Genomic DNA, 23,779 nt, shown 5'->3' with positions numbered 1-23,779 from the left:
CCCGCTGTTTTGGGATGGAATAATAACCCACTGCCGAGCCGTCACCGTTCAATCGGATTCAAATACGAACCCACAATTTGAATCTGCCGTTAAACCGTTGCGCCTTGGAGGTTACGTCTGCCGCTACAATAGAGGTGTTGGGTTACGAGAATCCTTATTACAACTCTGTGTTCGAATGCTCGGAGTTCAGGAAGACAGAGAAGGACGAAACTGTTAACATCTCCAGAAGCTACAGCTGATCGATGCAACAAGCTGTTGGAACTGGGCCATAATGAACTGTTTATTGTAACAAATCTTGCCAAAATCACCATTTTGTATTATATCCATTAATTTTAATATTAAGTCGAATAGCCATTGGTGCAGAAGATAAATTGTTTTGCTCGTTAAATATTATGTTGTAGTTGTCGTAATAAATGTTAAATTATAGTGTTGCATTTCCTTAAAGAACGTTGTGTTTAATAAATTGTGCTAAAACCTAAATCGTGTTGTGAAATAAACTTTGTAACTTACCAAAATAAGTGTTTAATTGGAATCTGGAACCTACCAAGGAACGCCGAGGAACACCACCATACTCCAACCAAGGAACCCAACCCCACCTAAGGAACCCCAAACATCGGAAATTGGTCATACAGTCCACCCAAGGTACCCCAGCCCCCCAACAAGAGGTAACCCCATCGCTTCCGGATTTAAATCCACCGTTAGACGGATTTAAATCAGCCGTTGGTTTCGCCATATCGATCCGTCGCTAGTTCGGGTGAGTTTCTCGCTGGCGAACTTGATCCGACCAACAACGCTTCCGTGCCTGGTTCAGCACCCAAGGTGGGACCAGGTACGTTTCAACTTACCCTGCGACAGCCTCGCTTTTCGACATCTCCGTGCCTGGTTCAGCACCCAAGGTGGGGCCAGGTACACTTCAACTTACCCGTCAACTGCTTCGCGCCTGCCGCTGGTCGCTACCCTAGTACCAGATATACTAGAACCGATATACACCACTTAACGAGAAATCGGGAGACACGAATAGCGCTATCTGGCGACAGAAATGGAAGTATTACACTGTGAATTTTTGCGGAGCTTTGATCAGAGGTGCCAGCTGTCGTGATTTTTCAATTGACTATCGCAAAAAGTGTGGCGTAAGATATAGAAAAGGCGGAAGTGAAATGAGTACTTTTTGAATAAATAAAAATTATAAAAAGCGCATATTGTTACAATTTTTAAAACGTTATCCAAACCCTTAAAACATCGGCAGCGGTAAGTGCTATCCTAGGTGTTAACCCGGGACACATTCTAGGTTCTTTTTTAGCTTAAGCAGCTCATTTGCGCACTAGTAAGTGCGCAAAACTGGTTTCCATTTTTGCCACTGGTGACGCTCCGATAGGTGTTGTTGTTTTTTGTTGCTATTTTCTTTTTTAATTTTTTTCTAGACACTTTAGCACCTGGAGCTGGTCATGAGCTGGTCGGTATTCAAATATGGCTCATGGCTTGCCTTTTCAATACCAAGGAGCAAAATTGAGTGTTATTATAGCTTTGACACCTGACCGCTGCTGATACTCTTAAACATCGTGATTGTAATATCACTATCGGTTTAGCGCACAGTTTTACAAAATAAAGAATGAAAAGGGAATGTTATTAGACTTCAAAGTCAAGCATTCGTAATGAACAACTTATTTATAATGACTTCATAAATTACTAGAAATAAATTTAATTACGACATTCGCGATGAAATCTGCCAGCACAGATTTTAGACTTTTGCATTGCAAATTTCCATCAGCACTTTACGAGAAAACAAACAAACTACATATTCTTAATCAAACATTTGCGCTATTAAGTTTCAACGATCCGTTTCCTAGAATATATATGTCATACAAAACGGCAAATCAAATTAAGCGGAAGCTTAATAAAAGTGTTTAAAGCTTAGCTGAAAGACGAAAATTAAATATAGATAAAAAAAATAAAAAAAATGGAAATTCAAAAATGATTATTATTAATTTTTCCTAGTTACATTTAAATAGTTTTTTTTTTGTGTTTTGGATTATGATTTGTTTTGTAATAGTGATGAAAAATAAAAATTTTTCATTTCAAAACCCATATACATGCCATTCGGAACCTGAGCTAAATTTTTAATCAATTTCGTCACATTCCATGGCTGGAACAGAATTTTTCCTTCTTAGTAACAACAAATGACATGATGCTTAATGAGCACACAATTTTCGTGTTGATTAAAAAAATGTGCTTAAATTTTGTTTTCTCCTTGATAATCGATTGTGTGAAACTTTTTCAGCTTTGATTTTGTATTTGTTTAGATTTTTGTTTTGCGTTCACGAGTACAAATAAATGATGGGAAATCATTAAGAAATATATCGCATTCCGATAATTCATTGAGAATCGAAAGATTTTTTTTTTATTTATTTCAGTACAAATGGTTTAAATTTTGAAGAAAAAACAATTCTGTTTCACACATTTGTCTAAATTAATAAAAAAAACCAATTTGTGCCCTTTCAAAAAGTTAATCTGAAGCTGTCAAAATGCTGATCAGGGATGCCGTGCGAACAAATTTTCATCAATTTTTTGTTTAGTTCAGAAACACTTAAAACATTTAATTCCGCTCATTTAAGAAATGAATTCAAAATTCGCGCCACCAGCCTTCATTTCTTTCATTGTTTTCAGAAGATATGTCACAAGTCTCTTAGGCATAATTCCAAGTCCATTATCAGAAAACATGAATATTAGTTGTTAGCCTTTTGTTTTTTTTTAGCACTGGCATTTCGGAAACGATTTGTTAGCTTTGATTTTTCAGTCAATTCATTAACTATAAACATTTAAAGTAGATTATTTTCATGTTATTGCTGGATAAAAGCTCGGTATGATATCCGTTAACCTAAGATCTGAATTTGATAAATGATCTAACAAACTTTATAGTTTGGTAATGATAAACCAATTTGTTTGAAAATGTTCAAATATTAACAAGAAACATCTAGAGTGAGGCAATAACAATACCATCTTTTAATACGAATCGTTAAAAAAACCATTTTTTGCCAAATTGAAAAGCGTCACCCGTCATCTAGTAGAGAAAAAATAACGATATTTCTACGTAAATATTTTTTTCCTTAACTTTTAGTTAACAAAATTTTTATCAACAGTTAAGCAGTTTTTTCTATTCTGACCGATAGAATTTGAAATCTTTTTCTAAAAAAACACTTTATGCGCATCCAAATCTATGTATCTTTTGAAACAATCAAATAAGGAAGGTAATTGAAAGTTATAACTCCGCTCCATATTTTGTTCAGAAATATTTACAAGTATGGAATGGGGACATTTTCTTAAACCCCTTTTTGTTTGTTTGTTGTTTCACTAAAATTTTTATGGTGCAAGAATAGAAAGAAACAATTTCATTTATTATAACTGGCATCCCTGATCAAGTCGAGTCGGAATACACGCTATTCACAAGTTAGACGAATTTCTCGAATTAGTGCTTCCATTTTGTCCGCTAGAGGATGCTGATGGTGTCGCCTTCTCATTGTATGAAGAAAATAAGTGTGGTGAATATTGATTTCAATTATATTTGCTAGTACGCTGCCAGCTACATCGCCGTGTCAACGCCATTGGACCGAGTTGGACCTCACCGAACCCAAGGTCGGACCAACCCGAGGACCAGTACCAGGTGGTAGCCGTAATAAGGTCAGATACCCATTATTGTTACTCATGAGTGTATTATTCAAAGTGGTGGAATTAAAGCTTGGATTGTGCTCCCCAATAAATTTAAGTTTAAGCTAGAAGGTGGAGTTTTTCTTCCTCCGAATATTCCCTGCATTTTGCTTGATCAGTAAGCTTGCCGACCCTAGGGATTGTTTAGGGAATCTCTGGGACGCCTGCCGACAGACTAGTGGCTAGTCTTACAAATTAAAATTCATACACTCAGAAAAATACTATTATGTATGCCATAAGATTCTCTTATAAAGTGGCGCCATAAGAGAAATCATTGAAATTCATAAGATTGTCTTATGACGCGAATGAATTCTGAAGATGAACACCTAATGTAATGGGGGTTTGATGGTTTTCATAAGAGGCTCTTATGGAAACAGGAAGTCACTTCTAATAAGAATAATTTAAGAAATTTTATGTTGAAAACACTTTATTGTTTTCCGGATTTGTTTGAAATTTAGTTGTTCATGGCTACCATCAGCAAAACCTCAACACCCGGTTCCAACAATTTTTTTTTGTCGCATCCGATTCTTTGACCTTGTGTTTTTCCGGTCCGCGAACTGAAAAGCAAACAAAAAATATTTTGGTTTACAAATACATTAACCGTTCACATCAAAACCATCAACTCAAACTTACCACTCAGAAGATCACAATTATTTTCCACTGTTTGGGAAAACTAATAACTAACAACTAGCGAATGCTTCGTACCGTTAGACGATGGAAAACTGATGGAATGAATGAATGTGTTCATTATATTTTCACAATGCCGTTTCTTCTATTTCATAAGATGTTCTTATGAAAACTGAAAGTATTTCATAAGACTCTTATGAAACACAATTTTGCGCTCTAGAAAGCGGTTCATTAGACGCATCTTATGAAAATCTTAATAAGAATTTGCCTGAGTGTACATAATTAACCCTCATCCGCCCTAGATAGTGTAACCTCCGTCAAAATTCTAGGAGTGTCTATTTGACAGATCTTGCTGAAAATCTCTGTACCCGATCAGAAGAGAAAAACAAAATTATATCAAGGTGAGATTTTTTAATATTCATTTTATTCCTAGTAAAATGAGATTATAATTTAGTTCTCGTAGGATGTCAAAATATTTCAAGTTATGAAAAAAGTCTATGCAAGCATAACTAAATTAGCACGCGCACTGTCACTTCGACTTTGAAATTTCATAACTTTTTACTCCGATGATAAGTTTGATCAAATTTCCTGCGTAAGATAGATCAACTATCACACTATTCTATCTCAAAATTTGACCTTTCTAAAGTTTGTGCGGCATGCGATATAGTAAATCTACGAAAATCGGACTTTTTGGACTTTTACCATTCAAACTGCAACATCTCAGAAAATACGCTACGCATTTTATTGAAATTTTGCAGAGTGATTGTGGAATAGACTGGCCCATAACAAAAAAAATCCTTATATTCCACGCGGCACCCCCTAGGTTGGTGCATTAAGGTGAAAAAATGACTTACTGAAAGTTTCAGATCATTTGGAAGAAGCACGAGCTGGCGCAAAGGACTTGAAATTTGTATGGAGATTTTCGGCAAAATGTATGAAAAATCGACATACTTTCACTCTTTGTGTTCTAAAATATGTTTCCAGTGTGCTAGAAAACTCAGAATTTCAGGAATTGTAGTTCAAACAATGACAAACAAGTTTGTAGAAGGTTGTGACGCAATACGAGTTGACTGTGATGAGTTATACGCAATTGAATGTGTGATTTTTTTTTTCTCATTTTATCGATATATCGTGAACGGTGCATAGGTGGATTAATAGTACTAACTTGATCGCATTGTCACACAATGAGAATTACAGATAAAAAGTTTGTGTCTTCGGCAAAGTTGTAGCTTATTTTATAACAAAAATCTTTGCAAAATATTCAAGAAAGGTTTGAAAAACTATAAACTGCTGCATTGTGCGACGACGCGATCAAGTTAGTGCGATTATTAGCCCATACACCGTTCACGATATATCAATGAAATGCGAAAAAAATCACACATTCAGTTGCGGATAACTCATCACAGTCAACTCGTATCGCGTAACAATCTTCTACAAACTTGTTTGTCATTGTTTTAATTACAATTCCTGAAATTCCGAGCTTTCTAGCATACTGGAAGAATAGTTTAGAACATAAAGAGTGAAAGTATGTCGATTTTTCATACATTTTGCCGAAAATCTCCATACAAATTTCAAGTCCTTTGCGCCAGCTCGTGCTTCTTCCAAATGACCTGAAACTTTCAGAAAGTCATTTTTTCACCTAAATGCACCAACCTAGGGGGTGCCGCGTTGAAAAAAATGTTGAAAAAATCATCCCATACAAATTTGGGCCAGTCTATTGTGGAACCATAAAGTTAGCATGTCTGATGTTTTTGAAAAGTTCTATCGATGGGATCAAAAGTTATGCGAGTTTAGCGAGATACAATATTTCAAACAATATTTTTGGACGATTCATGAGAACAATATCTTTTTCATCCACAAATCAGTTAAAAAATGTTTGACAAAAGCATTAAAGAAAAGAAAAACTGGAATAAATGATCCATTTGTTTTTTTTTTTAAATCAGAAGTTTAAATTGGATATGATAGAAAGTACGCCATGTGGGTAAATGTTGAAATGATTTTTCTCACTCGCGGGCTTCAAGTGAGAGGATAATCGTCATGTTCTCTCTGCAAGCAGCAGTGCATCCAGATGGCTTAAAATCAGATGGGAATTGAATAATATTGACCAATAAGAGAACTGGAAAATATTGTCGCTGGCAACGACTTGAAGGCAATTCATCCGATAGGTACGAATGAGGTGTCGTATAACGCCCAATTGGTGTACTTAACACGTCCGTCGCCATGGGCCCATATTCGGGTGAATGTCACATCAAAAACGTGTGACGCTCTCTTGTTCAAGTAAGCTGCTTAGTTTCGCCACGCGTTTTAAATCTTATAGTTCTCTCTTTTTACTTTTCCGCTCCGAGAATTGCTTTGGGCCCGGCAAGTAAAACTACCGCTTGGCGCTTGGCGACGAAAGAAATCATATTTATGTATGTAGGTACATTGTCTCCACTTTGGTAGGGGGTTTTCTGGGTATAGTTTTGGAAACCTTGTAACTTGATTAAATGGTAACAAAAATCCACCAAGTTCATGAGTAAATTGAAGTTAGGATCTAGACAATGCAAATATCAAAACATGTATAATCCCTTTTTATGATTTCATAAAGTAGTCGATGAATTCCTTTGAATTCAGTTAAAGTATTTGAAACCCCCAAATACTAGTATTTCACTATCTAATTCCTAGCATTTTCAGTGGGTTATCTACTCCTCGACTATGTCCAATTGTTGATTATTTGGTTCAGTGCAGACTCATAAAAATCAAATTTAAATTAAAGCATAATATGAAATTTTTGATAAGTCTTAAATAACAACAGGAATTGATTTTAAAATTAACACTAAATAGCAAATAACAATCAACGCAAATATTTTAATTGATTACAATATGCAGGGCTAGAAGTTGGTCACTTTTTAGTAACTTTGTCACTTTTTTCAGGCTGGTCACTCACAAGTTACTTTTTTCGAAATTTGGTCACTAAAGTCACTATTTTTTTAATAATTTCCTTAGCCTATTTTTAAAGTTATTTTTCCTTTCTTTCCTTTCGAGTCCTGTGGAAATTTACACGACCTAAATTGGGAGAATGGCTCCGGTTCAGTAAAGTAAGATTGTTGTATTGTTTTGCTTTAATGTATAACTCTTGAACATTATTTTAATAAAAATTTTAATTTAAACAAAAATCGTTTTCTGCCTTGAAAAATGTGTTTTTTTTTGTTAATTTGTGACATTTTATCAACGCTTTGGCATTCGTGTCAAGAAAAAAAAGTGTTATTAATAAATTTATTACCTAAAATATTTCCTAAAGAGACACTTTTACAACATGTTCAACCAAAATTTGAAGTATTATGATTTTTAAAGCTTGAGTTTGTTAAAATATGATCCTCAAATTAATTTTAAAATATCAATCAAAATCTGTACAGTGCACTTCATCACATGGCAGAAAACTTCCATGCTATTAAAGCTCTTGTTTGTATTGAATGAAAGGTAAACTTGTGAAAAGTGACTCAATTGAATCGAAAATATCAGATATTTCATTTCTAAGTTCCTTTATTTCTAGACATTTTGAAAATTTTTGAAAAATTGGTAGATATACATAGATATCAAATTAAGATTTCAAAACGTATTTGAAGTTTTAGATATCTTTCAGTAATTTCTTTACCTTTCTAGAGGTTGACTGATATATTTTCTAAAATATTCCAAGAAATTTCTGAGGTGTTTCTTGGATCTGTTATTTTGTTCAAGAATTGTCGTGTTAAATCATTTGTGAATATTTTTTCAAAAGTTTCTTCCTTTTTTAACCTCATTTTTTCTAGTAAATATTTCTATTGATTGATATATGAATCGTGCAATAAAGTCTGCAGTGGATCTCTTTGGAAATGTTTAATTTTTGAAGGTAAATTCTCTTTGAGTAAGTTTGAAATTCGAAAAATTTTATTCTACCTTGAAGATTAGTGGCGTAAATTTTTTAAGCTTTTGTTGTGTTATTATCTTGAATCTTAAGTCAATTTTCGCTAAGCTTTTTTTTAATCATTGTTTATTTTCTGTCAACATTTTGTCGTTTATCTAATTTCAATCTTCTATCATTATTTTGTCACTATTTCATGAGGACCTACTTATTTTCAATTTTATGACCCTTCATGAAATGAAATTTCTGTAAACGTAAATCTTAACTCAATTTAAAGTATATTCTTAGAACTTTTCGTTGAACATGTGCTTGTTTTTCATTTGATTTTGTAGGTTTCTCCCATATAGCAATTTTGATTAAAATTTTTGGTTTCTGTTAATTTATTTCGAATGGTTAACTTTTTTCAATATAATTTTAGACTTTTTCAACTCTTTTAGTGACATTGAGAAAATTCGTATTTGGGTGTATAGTATACACCCAAATCCGATTTTTTTCATTGTTCACACTATAGAGTGCAATTTCAATATATCTAGCGTAACATCTAAAAAGGGCGAAACTGCCAAATGTAAACAAATCGAGTTAACGGTCATTCCGGATGCACGCGGTTGCATTTTACCTATTAAACGCGGTTTCATTTTAAAATTACTTAAAACTTTCAAAAAATTTATAAAATTCAATTGGGCGAAACTTCCTGTTGATGCATTTTCGTTGGAACGTGAAGTTACGCCTATTCAAAATGGAGTAAATTTTTCTATTCGTGTAGGGCCAATAGACGTAACTTTTAAATAGGATTTGAATAGGTGTTCCGAATTTTCAAACGCGTTTTTTTCGTTTCGAGCAAACTGCTAGTTTCGCCCTTTTGAAATGTTACGCTAGATATGTGGATTTTTTTATTTTCAAAGAAAATGGATAAACTCGAAGTTGTCCTAGTACTTCGGGTACGATCTTTTGGTTCCCTGTCATTGTTTTCTTAGAACTTTAAGATTCTGCGGTCGCTATTCTTAAATTAACAAAGCTCATTTAAAATGTTCCTCTTTTGTCCAACGTATTGCTTTTCTACTAGTGAGACCAAGAGCCTTTCAAAAAACGTTTTTCAATGAACAGAATTGTCTTTGAAGCGTTTTATTTTAGTTTTTAAAGTCATTTTTTAGTTAGTTTTCGTCTTGACTTGGTCACTAATTTTACCCTAATTTCACTTCAAAGTAACCAAAAAGCCCTACTTTTTTACCGCATGGTCGCTTCTAGCCCTGAATATGAAGATTCAAAAAAATATTCGGAATTTCAAAACGTGAACAATTTTTTTAAAAATAACAATCATATCCTATCGGAAATAAAATCTGTGCTGAGATACCCACATTTATTCACATTTCATCTGCCCCTCCTTTCCAAAGGATGAACTGAACAGTAATAAAAAAATGCGCATGATTCGCCTTTTCCTCGATCCGTTCAAAGCTTCCGTACCTACCTACAGGTGGCACAAACAATCAAGATTAATTTTCTAATCATAATGGGATGTTTGCGCTTGAAAAAAAAGCATCGAAAAACACACACCTCAACTTCCACGACAATATAGCAATTAAAAGTGAGTAGGTAATAAATGCAAAGAGCCTTTGATATAATTTATTATAAATTATTATAAATAATTATAATCTTGGGTCAAATAATTGAAAATAGACCACCAACGTCGTCGTCGTCGTCGTCATCGTCATCGTGCGGGAACAACTAACTCCCTTTCAGGTCCTGTTGAACTTCTGTCGTTGTGTGTAAATTCGAGCTCGGATACGACTGGATTGATGTTTCTGCCTTTCTATGTAGGTAGGCCTACATTTTTTTCAAAATCGCTCACTGCCATGATCACGGTGTTGATCGCTGCGATGGGCTTCCGAAAGAATCCCGGTCGCTACTGGTGTCTCTCGTTGAAGACCACTACTCAGCAAACATATGTTGTTAGGATGATTCAGCTTTGGTTTTACTTTTTGATCCATTTTTTGTTGAGCTTTTTTTATCACTACATTTTTCCTTTGTTCTGTTTCAACATAGTCTTGTGTATCGTATTCTCCCGGGTGTACGTGACAAAATAAAGTACGGAGTAGCTATCAAATTTTCAAATGACTGTATCTTTTTACAGATAAAAAATATATCAATTAAAAATATTCTGATGAATTGTAGTATTCTTAATGCACTAATGACTGGAGATAAAACTTTGTCAAAAAATTCAATACGTTCTTCACACTTAAGCGTACTTGTAGTCAAAGTCAGTTATCGCATGGACAAAATAAATAAAGTGCGCACTTTTAACAGATCACTGTTTCTCTGCCTAGAAAATTGTTCCGACTTCTTAATGGGTGGCGACTAAAATTTGGAATTCCTCTTTTAAGTTGTGGAAAAAAGTCTAGTGTATTTGAAGAAGATTTGATTTATTGGAATTAAAGGTAGGTCCATTTACAATAGATTGCCCCCAATTTGTATGAGAAATTTCAAGCTTGTGAAATGTTATGCGCTGCAGGCTTAAATTGATCCTAGACCTAGTACAACGTCTCATGCCAAATTTGGGCCAGATCTGATCGCGAGAAAAGGTCGCTATACGAGCCTAAAGTTTGTATGGGATTTTGAGACATTATGTTTGGGAGAAACATGAAAATCCAGTTTTTCATGAATAATTTTGGTCCCCTTCGGCCGATTTCTTTAAAAAATGGTTTTTCTTAAAGCCTCAACTATGACAAATATTTCATCCGAAGACCCAGTGCTCAAATTTACTATAGTGGCTTAAGATAACCCGATTTTAGAGTTCTATGAGCTTTTCAATGCGTTTTGAGCGAAATTTGAGATGTTTGGGGCTTCTAAAATGAACATTAGCCAAAATTGTATGCTGAATGCAAAGTTATCAAGTCTGTCAACATATCGGACCAATGGTCTTAAATTCGCACAAATCCATTCTATTTCTTCACTTTTTATAATCTTTTTCTCACAAAATTAAAAAAAAACAATAAATTCAGTATTTTTACGAATCGTCCACATGGTAGAAACACAGATTTGTAGCCATTTATTGTGAAATTCGGCCGTTATTTCTGATTGTATATCATATACATGGTGTTTTCGATAGAAGGTCCAGCAGTTGATCGGCAGAGCTCGATTGCTCTGGTTCGCCGGTTTCATCACGTTCACCGTGGTGAAACTGGCTAACGCGCCGTTGTACTGAAGCGGAGATTGCAGGTTCAAGTCCTGTCGGTGAGCCGTTGTATCTTTTTCGTAAAATTCCTGATATTTACGGCTTATGTTCTTTCGTTCTTTGATAGCTCATGTTTCTTTAATTCTTTCCATCATCTACGAAAATGTTAAAAAAATCTTTCGGGCGGTTTTGAGCTTGAATCTTCATTTTCACCATCTTACCCTATTTAATCGCGCCTTAAAAAGGGTGCAGGAAATTTAATCTATTTTGGCTTTTAAGAAGACGGAATAGTTTTCTAAGCAGAGAAATAGCGATCTGTTAAGGTTATTAAAGCTTGCTTTAGAATTGCAACAAACTTTTGCTCATATTGTGGCGCTTCTGGTGGAAGGATTTGGAAGTTCTTGGGGTCCACGTGTCGGAAATTTTGTCAGCTTCACGTATGTATTTTTGACATTCCGCAAATCGACTGTATTTTGTAAACAATCAACATGCAAGCCGGAAGAAGGGAAAAAATTGTGCACAGTAAGGAACAAATATCAATTTCTTATTTTGTTACACCCCCCTTCGAAATTTTCAAAAAACCCGAAGGGGGTAATAAATGAAGTTTGATGTATTTTATGGAAATTTTGAAAAAATTATCATATATTCGAAAGATTACAACAGCAGAATACAGATTGTAGAAGATGGTAGTTTTATCACTTTTTGTTTTCTTGATTTCATTGAATTTTTCGATTAAAAAATTACTTGTTTTATAGGTTTTGTGCAATGATATAGTATGCAATTTAGTTACATACATTTTTTCGTGCAATTTATTCCAATTTATTTGTTTTTCGCATTATTTTTTATGATCTCCCCCTCGCGATGTTGCAACTCCAAGTGACAATAGAAGGATTTGAAATTTGTTCCGGCCTTATTTGGAAAATCCATTGTGGTCTGCATCTAGGCTAGCATAACAGCTGAAATTGCCCAAAAATTCGGCGATTCGAAAGCCTCAAGCCAATTGCTGGGGTGGAACTGTCGACCGGAAACTGCGTGGTAAGATTTTGAAGACGATTAAGGCGGCATCTCTAAATTACGTAACGCAAAAATGCACTTTTTTGATCTCCTTTCCCCCGTATGCCACAAATCGCAACGCTTCGATGTATCCCCCTATGAAAATTACGTAACCCTGATAATTCCCCCTCCTCATCTTCTCATGTTTTTCAATACTGATTTTCGAAGATAAACAAGATTTTTAAATAAATTTTTTTATCGTTCTTTAAAACGGAAATAATATCTAACCAAATCGCTTCTTAGTACTCATTGATGATAACTCTCTGATAAAAATAAATCGATTGGCTTATTACGAGTTACTCTGTGCTTGTTAACTGATGATCTTCCTGTTTACTTCATTTTGTTCAAGGAGCATAAAATTTGATGCATAATATACTCCACTAGGAATATTCGTTGGAATTGCATTTTTTAAATTAATAAAAAATAATAAAATTTCCGTGTTTAGGTTGAATTGAGTTCTTATGGGTGAATGTACCTAATATTCGGTTTTCCAACGGTTATTTCACGGATATTCACATTTTAAGGAATTATCTAATTAAGGAATGTATCTGAGAATCGTTGAAAAGGAAAGGTTACAAACCAGTTTCAATCAATACAAATTTTCAACTGATTTTGGTTTGCACGTCATTTTGCAAAAATTGCATGACATAAAATAGCTGCGATTTACTTGAAAATTTTAAGGAAAAATCGTTCCGTAACGATTAGCATACATCTCCCTTTCCCCTATGTAACAATTCGTAACGCTCGGGCTTACTCCCTCCCCCCTAGGAGCGTAACGTAATTCATGGATGCCCTTAAGAGGAATTTCAATCTACCGGGCCGTGATTTGGCCAGAAAATTCAGTGCTGTCCATAGTACCGTGTGGAGAATTAGAATTCGACTCCGGGAAGGAATCAAGCCGTATCAACTAGCAAACAGCCAAATCGGTCCATTAAACTGTTAGTGTGGCCAAAATCCGTGTTCGAAAGCTATCCCAGCAAACATGAAATCGCATTAAAAATGATAACTCAAGTCATTAAAAACGTTACTGCGAATCGTAATTCTAACTAACGCAAGTAAAATGTCGTAAAAATCGTTACTCGAAGTCGTATTAAATGGTTTAAATCGGATATAATAAAAAGTCCGCCATGTTTGCAGATTTTGAAGACGATTTTGTTCCTTCTTTTCTCCCGCGTGGGTCAAAAGAGAGAACGGAGCTTTGTTGTTCTCAGTACGACCAGCAGTGCAACCAGATTGCTAAAAATCAGATGGTGTATTTGCAAGAATTGCCCAATGACAGAGGAAGCAAATATTGTCGCTGGCAACAGTTCGCATGCGTTGAGAGAAAAAAATTGTGCTCTCTTGCATTCTTTCAGTATGTATGAATATGGTGTCGAAATCGTATACTCTTATCGCTTTAGCCAGAAGTTGGAAATTTGTATGTATATTGCCTCCACTTTGGTAGGTAAATGCTGTTTTTTCGTGTTTCATACGATCATTCTATAATGTATATTAAACGTATAACAAAGTTGTTGAGAAATATACCTACAAAAATGTTTGCTGGGATACGACCAGGTGCTGACCAAGTTCAACGGGTATCTTCTGATGGACGATGAAAGCTATGTCAAGGCTGACTTCGGGCAAATTCCAGGTCAAAAATTTTTCTTAGCTCGGGGGATGTTCCAGCCAAATTTAAATAAGGCAATTGTTTTTGTTCCAATTCTATTTGAAGCAAGCTTTAATCATTAGCCTCTTCGGTATGTGATATTGTTCATTAAAATAAAAAATAAATGTTGTTTAGTAAGCATTTTATTATAATTTTACAAATAGTTTTAAAAAATAAACAATTTATGTGTATTTCGTTTAACCAGGCTTTTCTTCAACAAAAAGATTTCATTGGGATAAAGATAAGTATTGTATACCATGAGCGAATGTATACCTCGTTAAACTATTGGCTGATCTATCCTTAACCTTTATGGAAATTTATTTTTTTCCACACAGTTTTTTTTTTAAATTTTATTATAACTTGTTCCGATATATTTTTGAGATAGAACTCCCTAACCACATTGTGGACCACAATCGAGAATTCTCGTTTTTTTCGCTTGCCGCTAGTGTGCTGCTCTAGAAAGCATAGATCAAATGTTCTAAATTTTATAATGAAACTTTTTTCCACAAAGTTAGACACAGCACTTGCGGCAACTTATAAATACCAAATTTGTAAAATTAGATACGGAGATCTCTGAGATATAGGATGCCGAATATTGGAGTTCTCAGGCTTTGATTTCTTCGCGGTCCCTGAATGTATTGAAGGCCCATTTATTTGAAATTCGCCTGTAAACAATCAGTCACATCTAAACCTATTGGCTTGACGATCAAAAGATAAAATTAAACGAATGTAAACAAAATATGTCTAATGATTTCAAGCAAAACATTTTAAAGTAATGTTTGAGCTAAATGTTTGAACGATTGCTCGAATTCGCCTAAAGTTTTGTTGTTGATTGTTTTTCTAAGCAATGTTCCGAAAATCACTCATTTTCACTTAGCCATGTTTGACTCCAAGTTCAAAACAATCGTAGCAGTGAATGTTTCCTTCTCCAACCAAAGCATACAAAAAATTGTGCATGTCAACGACGCTTCTATATTTGAAATACTCCTGAAAAATAAAACAAACTATGGTTGGGTAGGAGGGACGCAGACTGTCATCAATCAAGCGTCTGGATGGTGATAACCTTCCTTGGTGACTTTCAATCTCCTAGAATCACAATTGATATGTATCAGTGTTGTGCGATCCTTGGAGGCTATCAGATGATTGTTTACTTTCCGCTTTGCGTAGAATGTACAAATCATTACTAGCTAACGGTAATGAAGTGTCGAGTCCGTGTATCAGGTTTTGTCAACATGCAGTCCAGGCATTGCTTCAAATTTTCCTTTTGAAACATTCATGATTGTCAATGAATAACAAACATGATCGACAATGATGCTAGGCTTATTTTTTTTTTTAAATTAGTCAGTGAGCGCAGTTCAGAATGTATCAACAAGTATTATACTTGTTGAAATATTATCGATCACCTCTGAGAGTAAGTTCACTCGTGTTGGGAAAAGTGGTAGAATTTTAGACACTTGTAGCACATTTTGAAAATTTTGCCATGCAGAAATATTTTCAAGATCTTTGGGCGTTGAATTTTTTTTTTACAATACTGTTTCTATTTCAGCCGTAGAAATCGAACTAGTTTGTAAAATATGACACTTGTTGTAAAAAAACTTGAAGGCCGCAGATCTTGAAAATATTTTTACATGGTAAAGTTTTCAAAATGTGCTACAAGTGTCAAAATATCTGCCACTTTTTCCCAACACAAGTGAATTTGCTCTGATATACCACGTTATGCACAGCAAAGGGTGCACGCGATGACACTCGGATGATTTTTTGGTATCTAGTTAGTGTTAATTTTTGAAAAACGTACAACACGTGCGTATCGCATTGATTAAAATACATTTTCTAGCTTGAAACTAATCCTGATTGCTTTTCTTGAGCGATTTTCGGAACATTGTTATTTACTCTTTTAAGAACTAATAGAACATAAATATTAAAAATTTGTAACCTTATAAAACAAAAGATTAATGTGTCCTTATCGGTGTACATTTATGCCAAAGGTAATAAAAAATGGTAGGCCAGCGAAAAAAAATCATTTGGCGGAACTTGAAGGGATCTGTGGATACATGTTGTATGTGCATTTTATGCGTATCGAAGAATCATTGTTTTTTCAATTGTTTCTATTTGTCGTATTCCGACAATATTTCATATGCTTCATAATTTTGAACCAAAATCGCCCACTCCAATGCATTTTTATCATTAAATTTTTCTTGAAGCATATCGCTTGGATCAGCATGATTCAATAATAGTTTCAATGCTTCATTACAAAAAAGCGTGACTGCCAGTACAATCACATTCAATCCCTTGTGGTTTCTATATCTTATAACGATTCCCGATCTAAACAACAGTTTCAACATTGTTGTATCGTTTCTCGTGACCGGGCAAAAAATAATCGGCTCACCTAAAAAGCTCGAATTTACTTGATTTTGGCCGTATTCAATTAATTTTTCAACAATATCGGGTCGATTCATATACACTGCCACTTCAAAAGTAGTTGCGCCTTTTGGGAAAAGCATTGGGTTTTCGAGTGGAATGTTTTGTTTGTATAAAAAATCAACTAGTGGTAAATCTCCATACATAAAAGCATCAAAGAGGAGGGTTCGGCCTTGATTTGTTTTCATGTGTAGAATATGCGTTCCATTAGCATCACGTAAATCCCTTTCTACGCAATGAGTGAGGAAAGGTTCTAAGAAATCATACGAACGTTCTTTATTTAAGAGTTGTGCTAATCCTGAACGGCCTAAGTGGTCCACGTTCGCCAGGTTGATACCACTGTCTAGCAGTGATCGTATAAATTCAGGATGACTTTTAAAATATAAACCATGAAACACATTGCCATCAATAAGAAACTCTTGATTCAAATAATCCTCCAACGGATCAATGCTCTCAGTTGTGGCTTCAAGTGAACAGTAAAAGGTACCAATATGAAGTGTCTTAAATGATCGAATTCTATCAGTTTCCAATGTGAATTCACAGGTAAAACAAACTGGGTTCCATTTTTGTCTAATATAACTGTCCAAGTGCCGAAGTACATGCGGAAATTCTAGAATTGATTTCGTAGCAAATGGTTTCGAAATCTTTTCCGTCGCTATTTCATCTTTGTAAATATTTATGCCAACTACTGTTTCTTTTGAAAACGGTTCATCATTGCTGAGAACTAATTTTGACATCTTTGAATCGGTTTCAGCAAATTTACATTTTTCCAAAAGTTGAATCATGTTTGTTATACGAGCTAGATCCGCATCTACTGAGTTTGAATTCTTTGCATCGTACAGTAAAATAGAAACTTTCCCAGAAATGGTTTCAGCATGTTTTAGTTTGTTTAGCAAATGAACTCCAAGTTGTGGGTTATGGGAAATGCAGTATTCTAAAAGAGAAAAATTCTCCATATAACAACTATCAAGGTACCTGAGCAATCTTTTACCTCTTAAAATTTCATTCCATTCAGTTAAATTGGAATCCAACGGTGGGTTCTTAGCATAGAACATATAACGAGTTAAAAGGTTAATAATCCTGTCGTCCCTGCAGCCGTCAATTGAAGCGTAAAATACCCTAGGCATTGACCATGGGTTCAATCCATAGCTGAGTAACGATTCGAACATTTCAAGATCGCCGTATTTTGCAACGAATTCTAGAACTGATGGTGGTTGAACTTTTTGGGATTCCAAAAACTGTCGTGTAATGGACATGTTTCCAAACAATATGGCGTACTCAACTCCTTCCTGGTAGGAATAACCAGGGCTCGGTCTTCTATCCTGTTGAATCAGAAATTCAACAGTTTCCCATTGTTGATAACGACTTGCATGTATTGTTGCTGTACTGATCGATTCGATTAAAACTGGGCGTTCATGCAAAATCTCTTTCAACATAGAGATTCGACCATAAATTGCACAGCAAAGAAACAATCTTTCGATCATAGGTGAATTATTAATACAACATAGCAAAACGCACTTGAAAAAACTAGCATTGTCCGCAGCGATCGCTAAGTCAACATAGTATATGTCTATGACAGTAGGGTTTGTAAGCCAAAACTTCAAATTGAACGAATGGGTGACGATTGCAGCTGTTTGTGCTAAAGGATTAAGATATTCGTTGCCTTGAATGAAAACATATTTTAGAAAATCTTCCGAACAAAAACTGAAAACAGTAAGAGATAAGTTTTTGCTTCTTTCTCTCACCAAGAATTGATAAATTTCTTCGTAACAAGAATTTTCTAACATGTTTTTCAGAAAACCTCCCAAACAAAAACAGTTTTGATTTTTTGCAAAAATGCGAAAACTAAATGAGTGATCAGAACATTTGGACTTTTCGAAAGTTTTCTCAAATTCACCTAATTTAAGAGCAAGCACAATTTGTTGCTCATCATTGTTAGATATGTCACCTTTTTCAATAATAGTAGAAAGGCAAGAGAGTTCTTCAAAAGAATTGGGACTCAAACTATCGAAAGGACCTTTACAGGACCAAAACTTTCCAAAAACAGATCCACCCTTTTTAATAATTAACTTTAATATTGTGTTATTGGAATGCACTGCAGCGTTCAAGAGCTTTTGTTGTACGCTGAGCCAAGTAAAACCTGCAATTCGTTGACAGATAACTTTTGGTGCCGTAGGGCTCTTACGTTGGTAACTGTACAATTCCCATTTATGCTCAGCTATCACCAAAGCGTTAACTAGTACATTTATTCGTGAGCTATTTGTGAGAACATCGTACGTGAGATTATCGTGTGCTAAATAATTTCGATAATTTCGACCACAAATTAACGGCAGCTCATGTCGGATAGTGAAAAAGTTATCCTGGAAATGATTAGTGCTTATCAGTATTTCACAAATTTCCAACTGCCATTGCTCTAAAGCTAGCACAGCATCCATTGGAATCGATGCAGCATTGGTCGATAAATCTTCGATTGTGGAGCAGTTCAACTTGGACAGAGTAAGTCTTATTTTTCTCTGAATCGTATTAAATACCTCTTGTAGTTCTCGTTCGTCATCTTTTTGAAACTCTTTTTTATATTTGTTGTACATTTCGACTCCCAAAACCTCTTTAATTATTCGTTTCTTTAAGTCTAAAACGAATAAATCGTCGTAATAGTGCGATTTGCCTTTTGTTTTACCAGCTTCTTTCTTTTTTCCATGCAATTTCTGGTGGATAGTTTCCTCAATTTCAATTACTTCAGATTGACTCAAATGAGTGTTTTCGAATAATTTATTTATCAATCGGCGAGTTTCTGTTCTGCAGTGATAGTCTGTAACAGCTTGTAAAGTTAAGCCGGAACTTTTAATGACATTGCCTAGGACTGATGAAATGTGTTTATCGCAGGGCCTTAAACTGGATTGCATGAATATCATATTACTATTTATTGTATCTAAGTTACTCTCTATGAAGAATAAAAGTATATCCGTACTGAATGGATGGCGCATTACATCAATCATCTTCTGAACAGGTGTAAGGTTTGGAGCTGCAAAAACAAACATCTGAAGGGCTTTAAATTCGTATATGCTACCTTTTTCTAGCATTTTTTTACATCGATTCAAAATATCCATTCGAAAATTCAGACTTTCTTCTGTTTTCATCAGAAGCTCCTTTTGTTGATATGTGATGGAACTGCTGTCAATATTTTTAACAACGTTTTCCAGACTTCCTATATACGCCGAAGCTTTTACCAAACAATTTTTCATGGCCGTTTCGAAAACGTATGTTTGATCATCCAAATATTGTAGATATCTTTGAAGTTTGGACAGCGTTTCGCACTTTCTCATCGTAGCGTACATACATTGAACGTACTCGTTGTAGGTCAGAAAGAGCAATAAGCTGGAGCTATACTTAAGTTTTTCCAAATAACCGATGGATTCAGTGAAATCCCAAAACTGTTGAGAAACCCTCATATATTTCTTTTTCACAGAATACCCATGACAGTTTTCATCTCTTACTTTCTCGTGCATTTTAAACGCATCGAAAATTCCGTGCTTTAAGATTGTGTACACTCTTTTGGGTAGGTTCGAAGTTTCATTGGTACATTTGATTGTTTCCCCGAAAACATGAAGAAACCTTTTGAAAAATGCTACAAATATCTCCTGGTCCATTGAATATGGATCAAGATTCATAATCATTTGGTTTACTTTTTTAAGTGAGTGCATTTGTTTAATTTGATGATATTTTTCAATTAGGTTTTTATTCATTTCTTCATCCTTTTCTGAATGAACTATTTTGAGGTCTATTTTCTCAATTAGAATAGCTCTAATTATTCGTTTATTTAGAGGAACCTGATCATTGCCTTTTGTTAGGATTCTATTCCAAAAGCTTCTTCCGATATTTTCAGTCAATTCAGGCGATTTTTCAGCCTCTACAATGGCCTGAAAATATGATACGCGTTGATTTAAAACTTTTTTAAAGACAACCAGTTGGTTTACTAGAAACTGCAAATATAGTATGATGGTGGGTTTATCTATAACCATGCGATAGACATTTCTATCTGGATTATCGATAATTTCGTCTAAGTCGAACATTTTTAAAAATATGGTCAGTAAAAAAATAATTTCTCTAGTTCGATAGGCTTTAAGGGATAGTTTATCTTTGATGAAAAATAATTGATTGTGTATCATTCGAAGTTGGAAAAGTAGTTCGTTATCTATGTCCAAATAATCCGCAGAGTTTGGTCGTTCACGGATTTGATTCATCAAGTTCTCTATCGTGTCGATGCCATCCAGCCATTCTAGATCGTCTTTTAGTTCGGCGTTAACTACGCACAAGTTCTTAAAACCATATTTTGCCATTTTGTAAAGTAGAACAATATCCAGGCTACGCGGTAATTGAACCTGTATGGCTTTCAGCTCATTCCACGCGTTACACAATTGCTCGAACAGTTCGTCATCAGTAAATCGAAACATATTGATATATAATTCTAAAACAGCAACAGATTTGTACTCCAGTATAATTCGAATAGAATTGGATGAAGCGCGATCTTTACATTGGGCTTTGAGAATGGTCTCAGCGATGTCCCGAAAAGCAACTTTTAGATCACAATTTCTTAACAATGATTCAGTCCCTGTCAGCACAGCGTTAACGACTGTTCGACCTCTTGGTATAAAATCCGGCTTACATTCCAGAAGACAACGAATTGATTTGAGATTTCCATATCTCATCAATTTATGAAGAGCTTCGGTGAAAGTATGTGTACGCCATGCTGATGGGTTGTTTCCTTCCAAAATTGAATGTTCTATCAAATCAGACCAGGAAAACAATTCGATTGGGTATAGATCTATCTCAACGTTAGCCAGTAAACTCAATGCTAATTTGTATAACCTTAAATCAAGTGCTATCTGAAGATTAAACTGTTTAGTCACGTTTCTTTCTGTCATACCGAGATATAAATAATAATTTCCAATAGTAACACGCTTATAGCTTCTACTCAACTGTACATATAATATTATTTCCGATTCGCATAATTCTCCAGAATCAATGTACTGTTCAACTGCCTTCACGTCTTGTTGTTGTACCGTTTCGAGAAGCATGTTTTGTTGATCGATTAAAGCAGATCCTGCTTCAAAGCAATTTCGAATCACCGTATAGAATAAGTTAAAGCTTAGACTCATACATTCATTTGCTTCTACAGCGTGTAGCGTCGTCAGTAACGTTTGCAAGTGCAAATTTTGAGTCTCAAAACAGTTGAGCCTAGGGTAAGTGCCTTCAAATTCGTCTAAATCCTGCCATAACTGAAGGCTCAGAGTTAATTCTCTCGGAATGTTTCGACTGTTATGAACAATTTCGTCAATTGTGGAACAGCCATGTTTTTCCAAAAGAAATTTAAAAATGTCAAGGGAACACACATTAGTTGTCGCTGGTTCTTGAAGCGATCGGGGCTCCGCCAAAAATTTGCTTAAAATATCGAACATGAAATGATTTTGTATAAATCTGTTTCTACTTATAGCCAGTTCAAAGTCCAAATAACTCAACATTTCCCGTAGTTTTTTTCCTTGAGTTGAAAGAACAACTATTTTTTCGAGGTTACAAAACGTTGAGTTATCTAATGTAATTTCTAATTCTTCTAACAGATCACTAGTTACTATGCTATATTTTGTGTCCGTCATGAAATTTTCTTCTTGGCACTTTTTTAAGTTCTTACACATTTCCGTAAATGTTTGAGAAATTCTATCCAGATTTCCTACGAACCCGCACAGCGACGTTAATTGATTGATATTTTCGCAGTTTTGGATAGATTCCAAAAACAATAAATAAACCCTTTGAGTTTGAGCCGCTGTGCTGCTTAGAAGTATTAAACGCAACACAAACACAACGAATGAATCCGAGTAACTACTATTCATCAAATTCATTAAAGTCGATGTATTTATTTGTTCGTCCTCAAGCGCCACTAGCTTTTTTAGAATTTGTTGAATTGCAGTTCTTTTTGTTGATTCCTTCTTGTTTTCACACGCAATGGAAAAGCTGTCGCAAAGCAAAGTTTTCAATTCAAACAATTTATGCAGATTATAATGAACCAAAATAAGCGAACTAAATGTCTCGAAAGTTGAACTATTTGTTGGAACACTTCCATTGTCCAACGAGTCTAACGTTACTTCCAAAAACTCCAACACGTTTTGTGGGTTTATTAAAAGTTTGTACACCTCGTAGTCAGGTTCAAAACTGAAAATTAGTATAAACACCTTTAAACAAAAAATCAATTTATCGAAAGGAACATGGCGGTTTTCTTCTGCAATTTTCAACTGGAATAACTCGTGCGTAATAATTTTCAAACTATTCAAAACTAAATTTGACACAATCAGAACACGGTCCGTCGAAAAATGTTTCAGCTTTTGTACCTGCTTTTTGAAACTGCTTTTTGATTGCTCCGAAAAATTTGATTCTCCATTACCCATCGTCGGTGGACTCAATCGGAATCTGAGCATTTGATATTTGAGCTTAATTTCAATGGTTTCCGGAATTACAACACTTTTTATGCTCAGTTCTAGCGCCAGCTTACAGCATTCCATAAATTGTTCCTGGGTTAGGTCACTATTCCGATTGATGATTGCATGCAATCTTTCCATGTTTTTTTTTCAAAACTACGTCGTTTTGTCACAGACTTAAGCAGCAACTGAAGCTTGGCTAAGCGTCTCACGAAATCGTTGAATTAGTAGCTACCAAATACTCTTAGCTCGGTTCCTTGGCGATTGATTGCGACTTATCAACAGTTGTTCTAATAGGAGTATTGAGTTTTTTTTAGAATTATCAAAAAACTATTTTAGCAAAACCTACCATAGGTTTTGAGATTTGACTGTCGTTTGTTGAAGTATTGCCTGTTGAAAATACTATCGTTGACTGAAGGTGTTGAAAACCTCTACATGATTTTCAAGTGGGTTAGGTTCATTTTATGTGGAGGTTGTACACGAAAAAATCTGATACACTTGGACAACGTTTGTCTCAGGTGTGTGTGTGTGTTATGGTTGAAAAAATAGCAATTCTTGATACATCATTAGAGCAATTGTAGCTGATTTTTGTAATTTTTAGGGGACCAAAGAAGCTGTTAATTCGATTTTGGGCTATTTACATACCACGTGGGAACGTTTGGATATGACCACGCTTGTCCACGGAGGCTTTGCTCATGAATACTTTCGATGAATGAAATCTTAAAATTCCTTGCAATTTAATAAAAGAATAAATCTAAAAGCTTTAGAAAAGTGATACTTTTGATGCAATAATAAATATTAAATTTCTACTGTAAATA

General features: G+C 34.9%; 2 protein-coding genes across 2 annotated transcripts in view; one reads left to right on the top strand and one right to left on the bottom strand.

Annotated features, from left to right (window-relative positions):
* The window catches only part of LOC129743719 (RNA/RNP complex-1-interacting phosphatase homolog), a 92,442-nt gene that overhangs the window by 56,571 nt on the left and 12,092 nt on the right, over nucleotides 1-23,779 (top strand). The gene's annotated exons all lie outside the window — the stretch shown is intronic.
* Nucleotides 14,269-23,386, bottom strand: LOC129743717 (uncharacterized). The gene is made up of 2 exons (XM_055735840.1): nucleotides 23,311-23,386; nucleotides 14,269-23,251 (listed from the first exon to the last, which is right to left on the bottom strand). Exon 2 carries the CDS (start codon nucleotides 23,100-23,102, stop codon nucleotides 16,182-16,184), a length of 6,921 nt encoding a protein of 2,306 aa, XP_055591815.1. The 5' UTR covers nucleotides 23,103-23,251; nucleotides 23,311-23,386; the 3' UTR covers nucleotides 14,269-16,181.

This window comes from Uranotaenia lowii, chromosome 2, assembly GCF_029784155.1.
Source record: "Uranotaenia lowii strain MFRU-FL chromosome 2, ASM2978415v1, whole genome shotgun sequence".
Taxonomy (NCBI): Eukaryota; Metazoa; Arthropoda; class Insecta; order Diptera; family Culicidae; genus Uranotaenia; species Uranotaenia lowii.
Note: the sequence above shows the minus strand (reverse complement) of the source record. Positions and strands in the feature narration are given on the sequence as shown.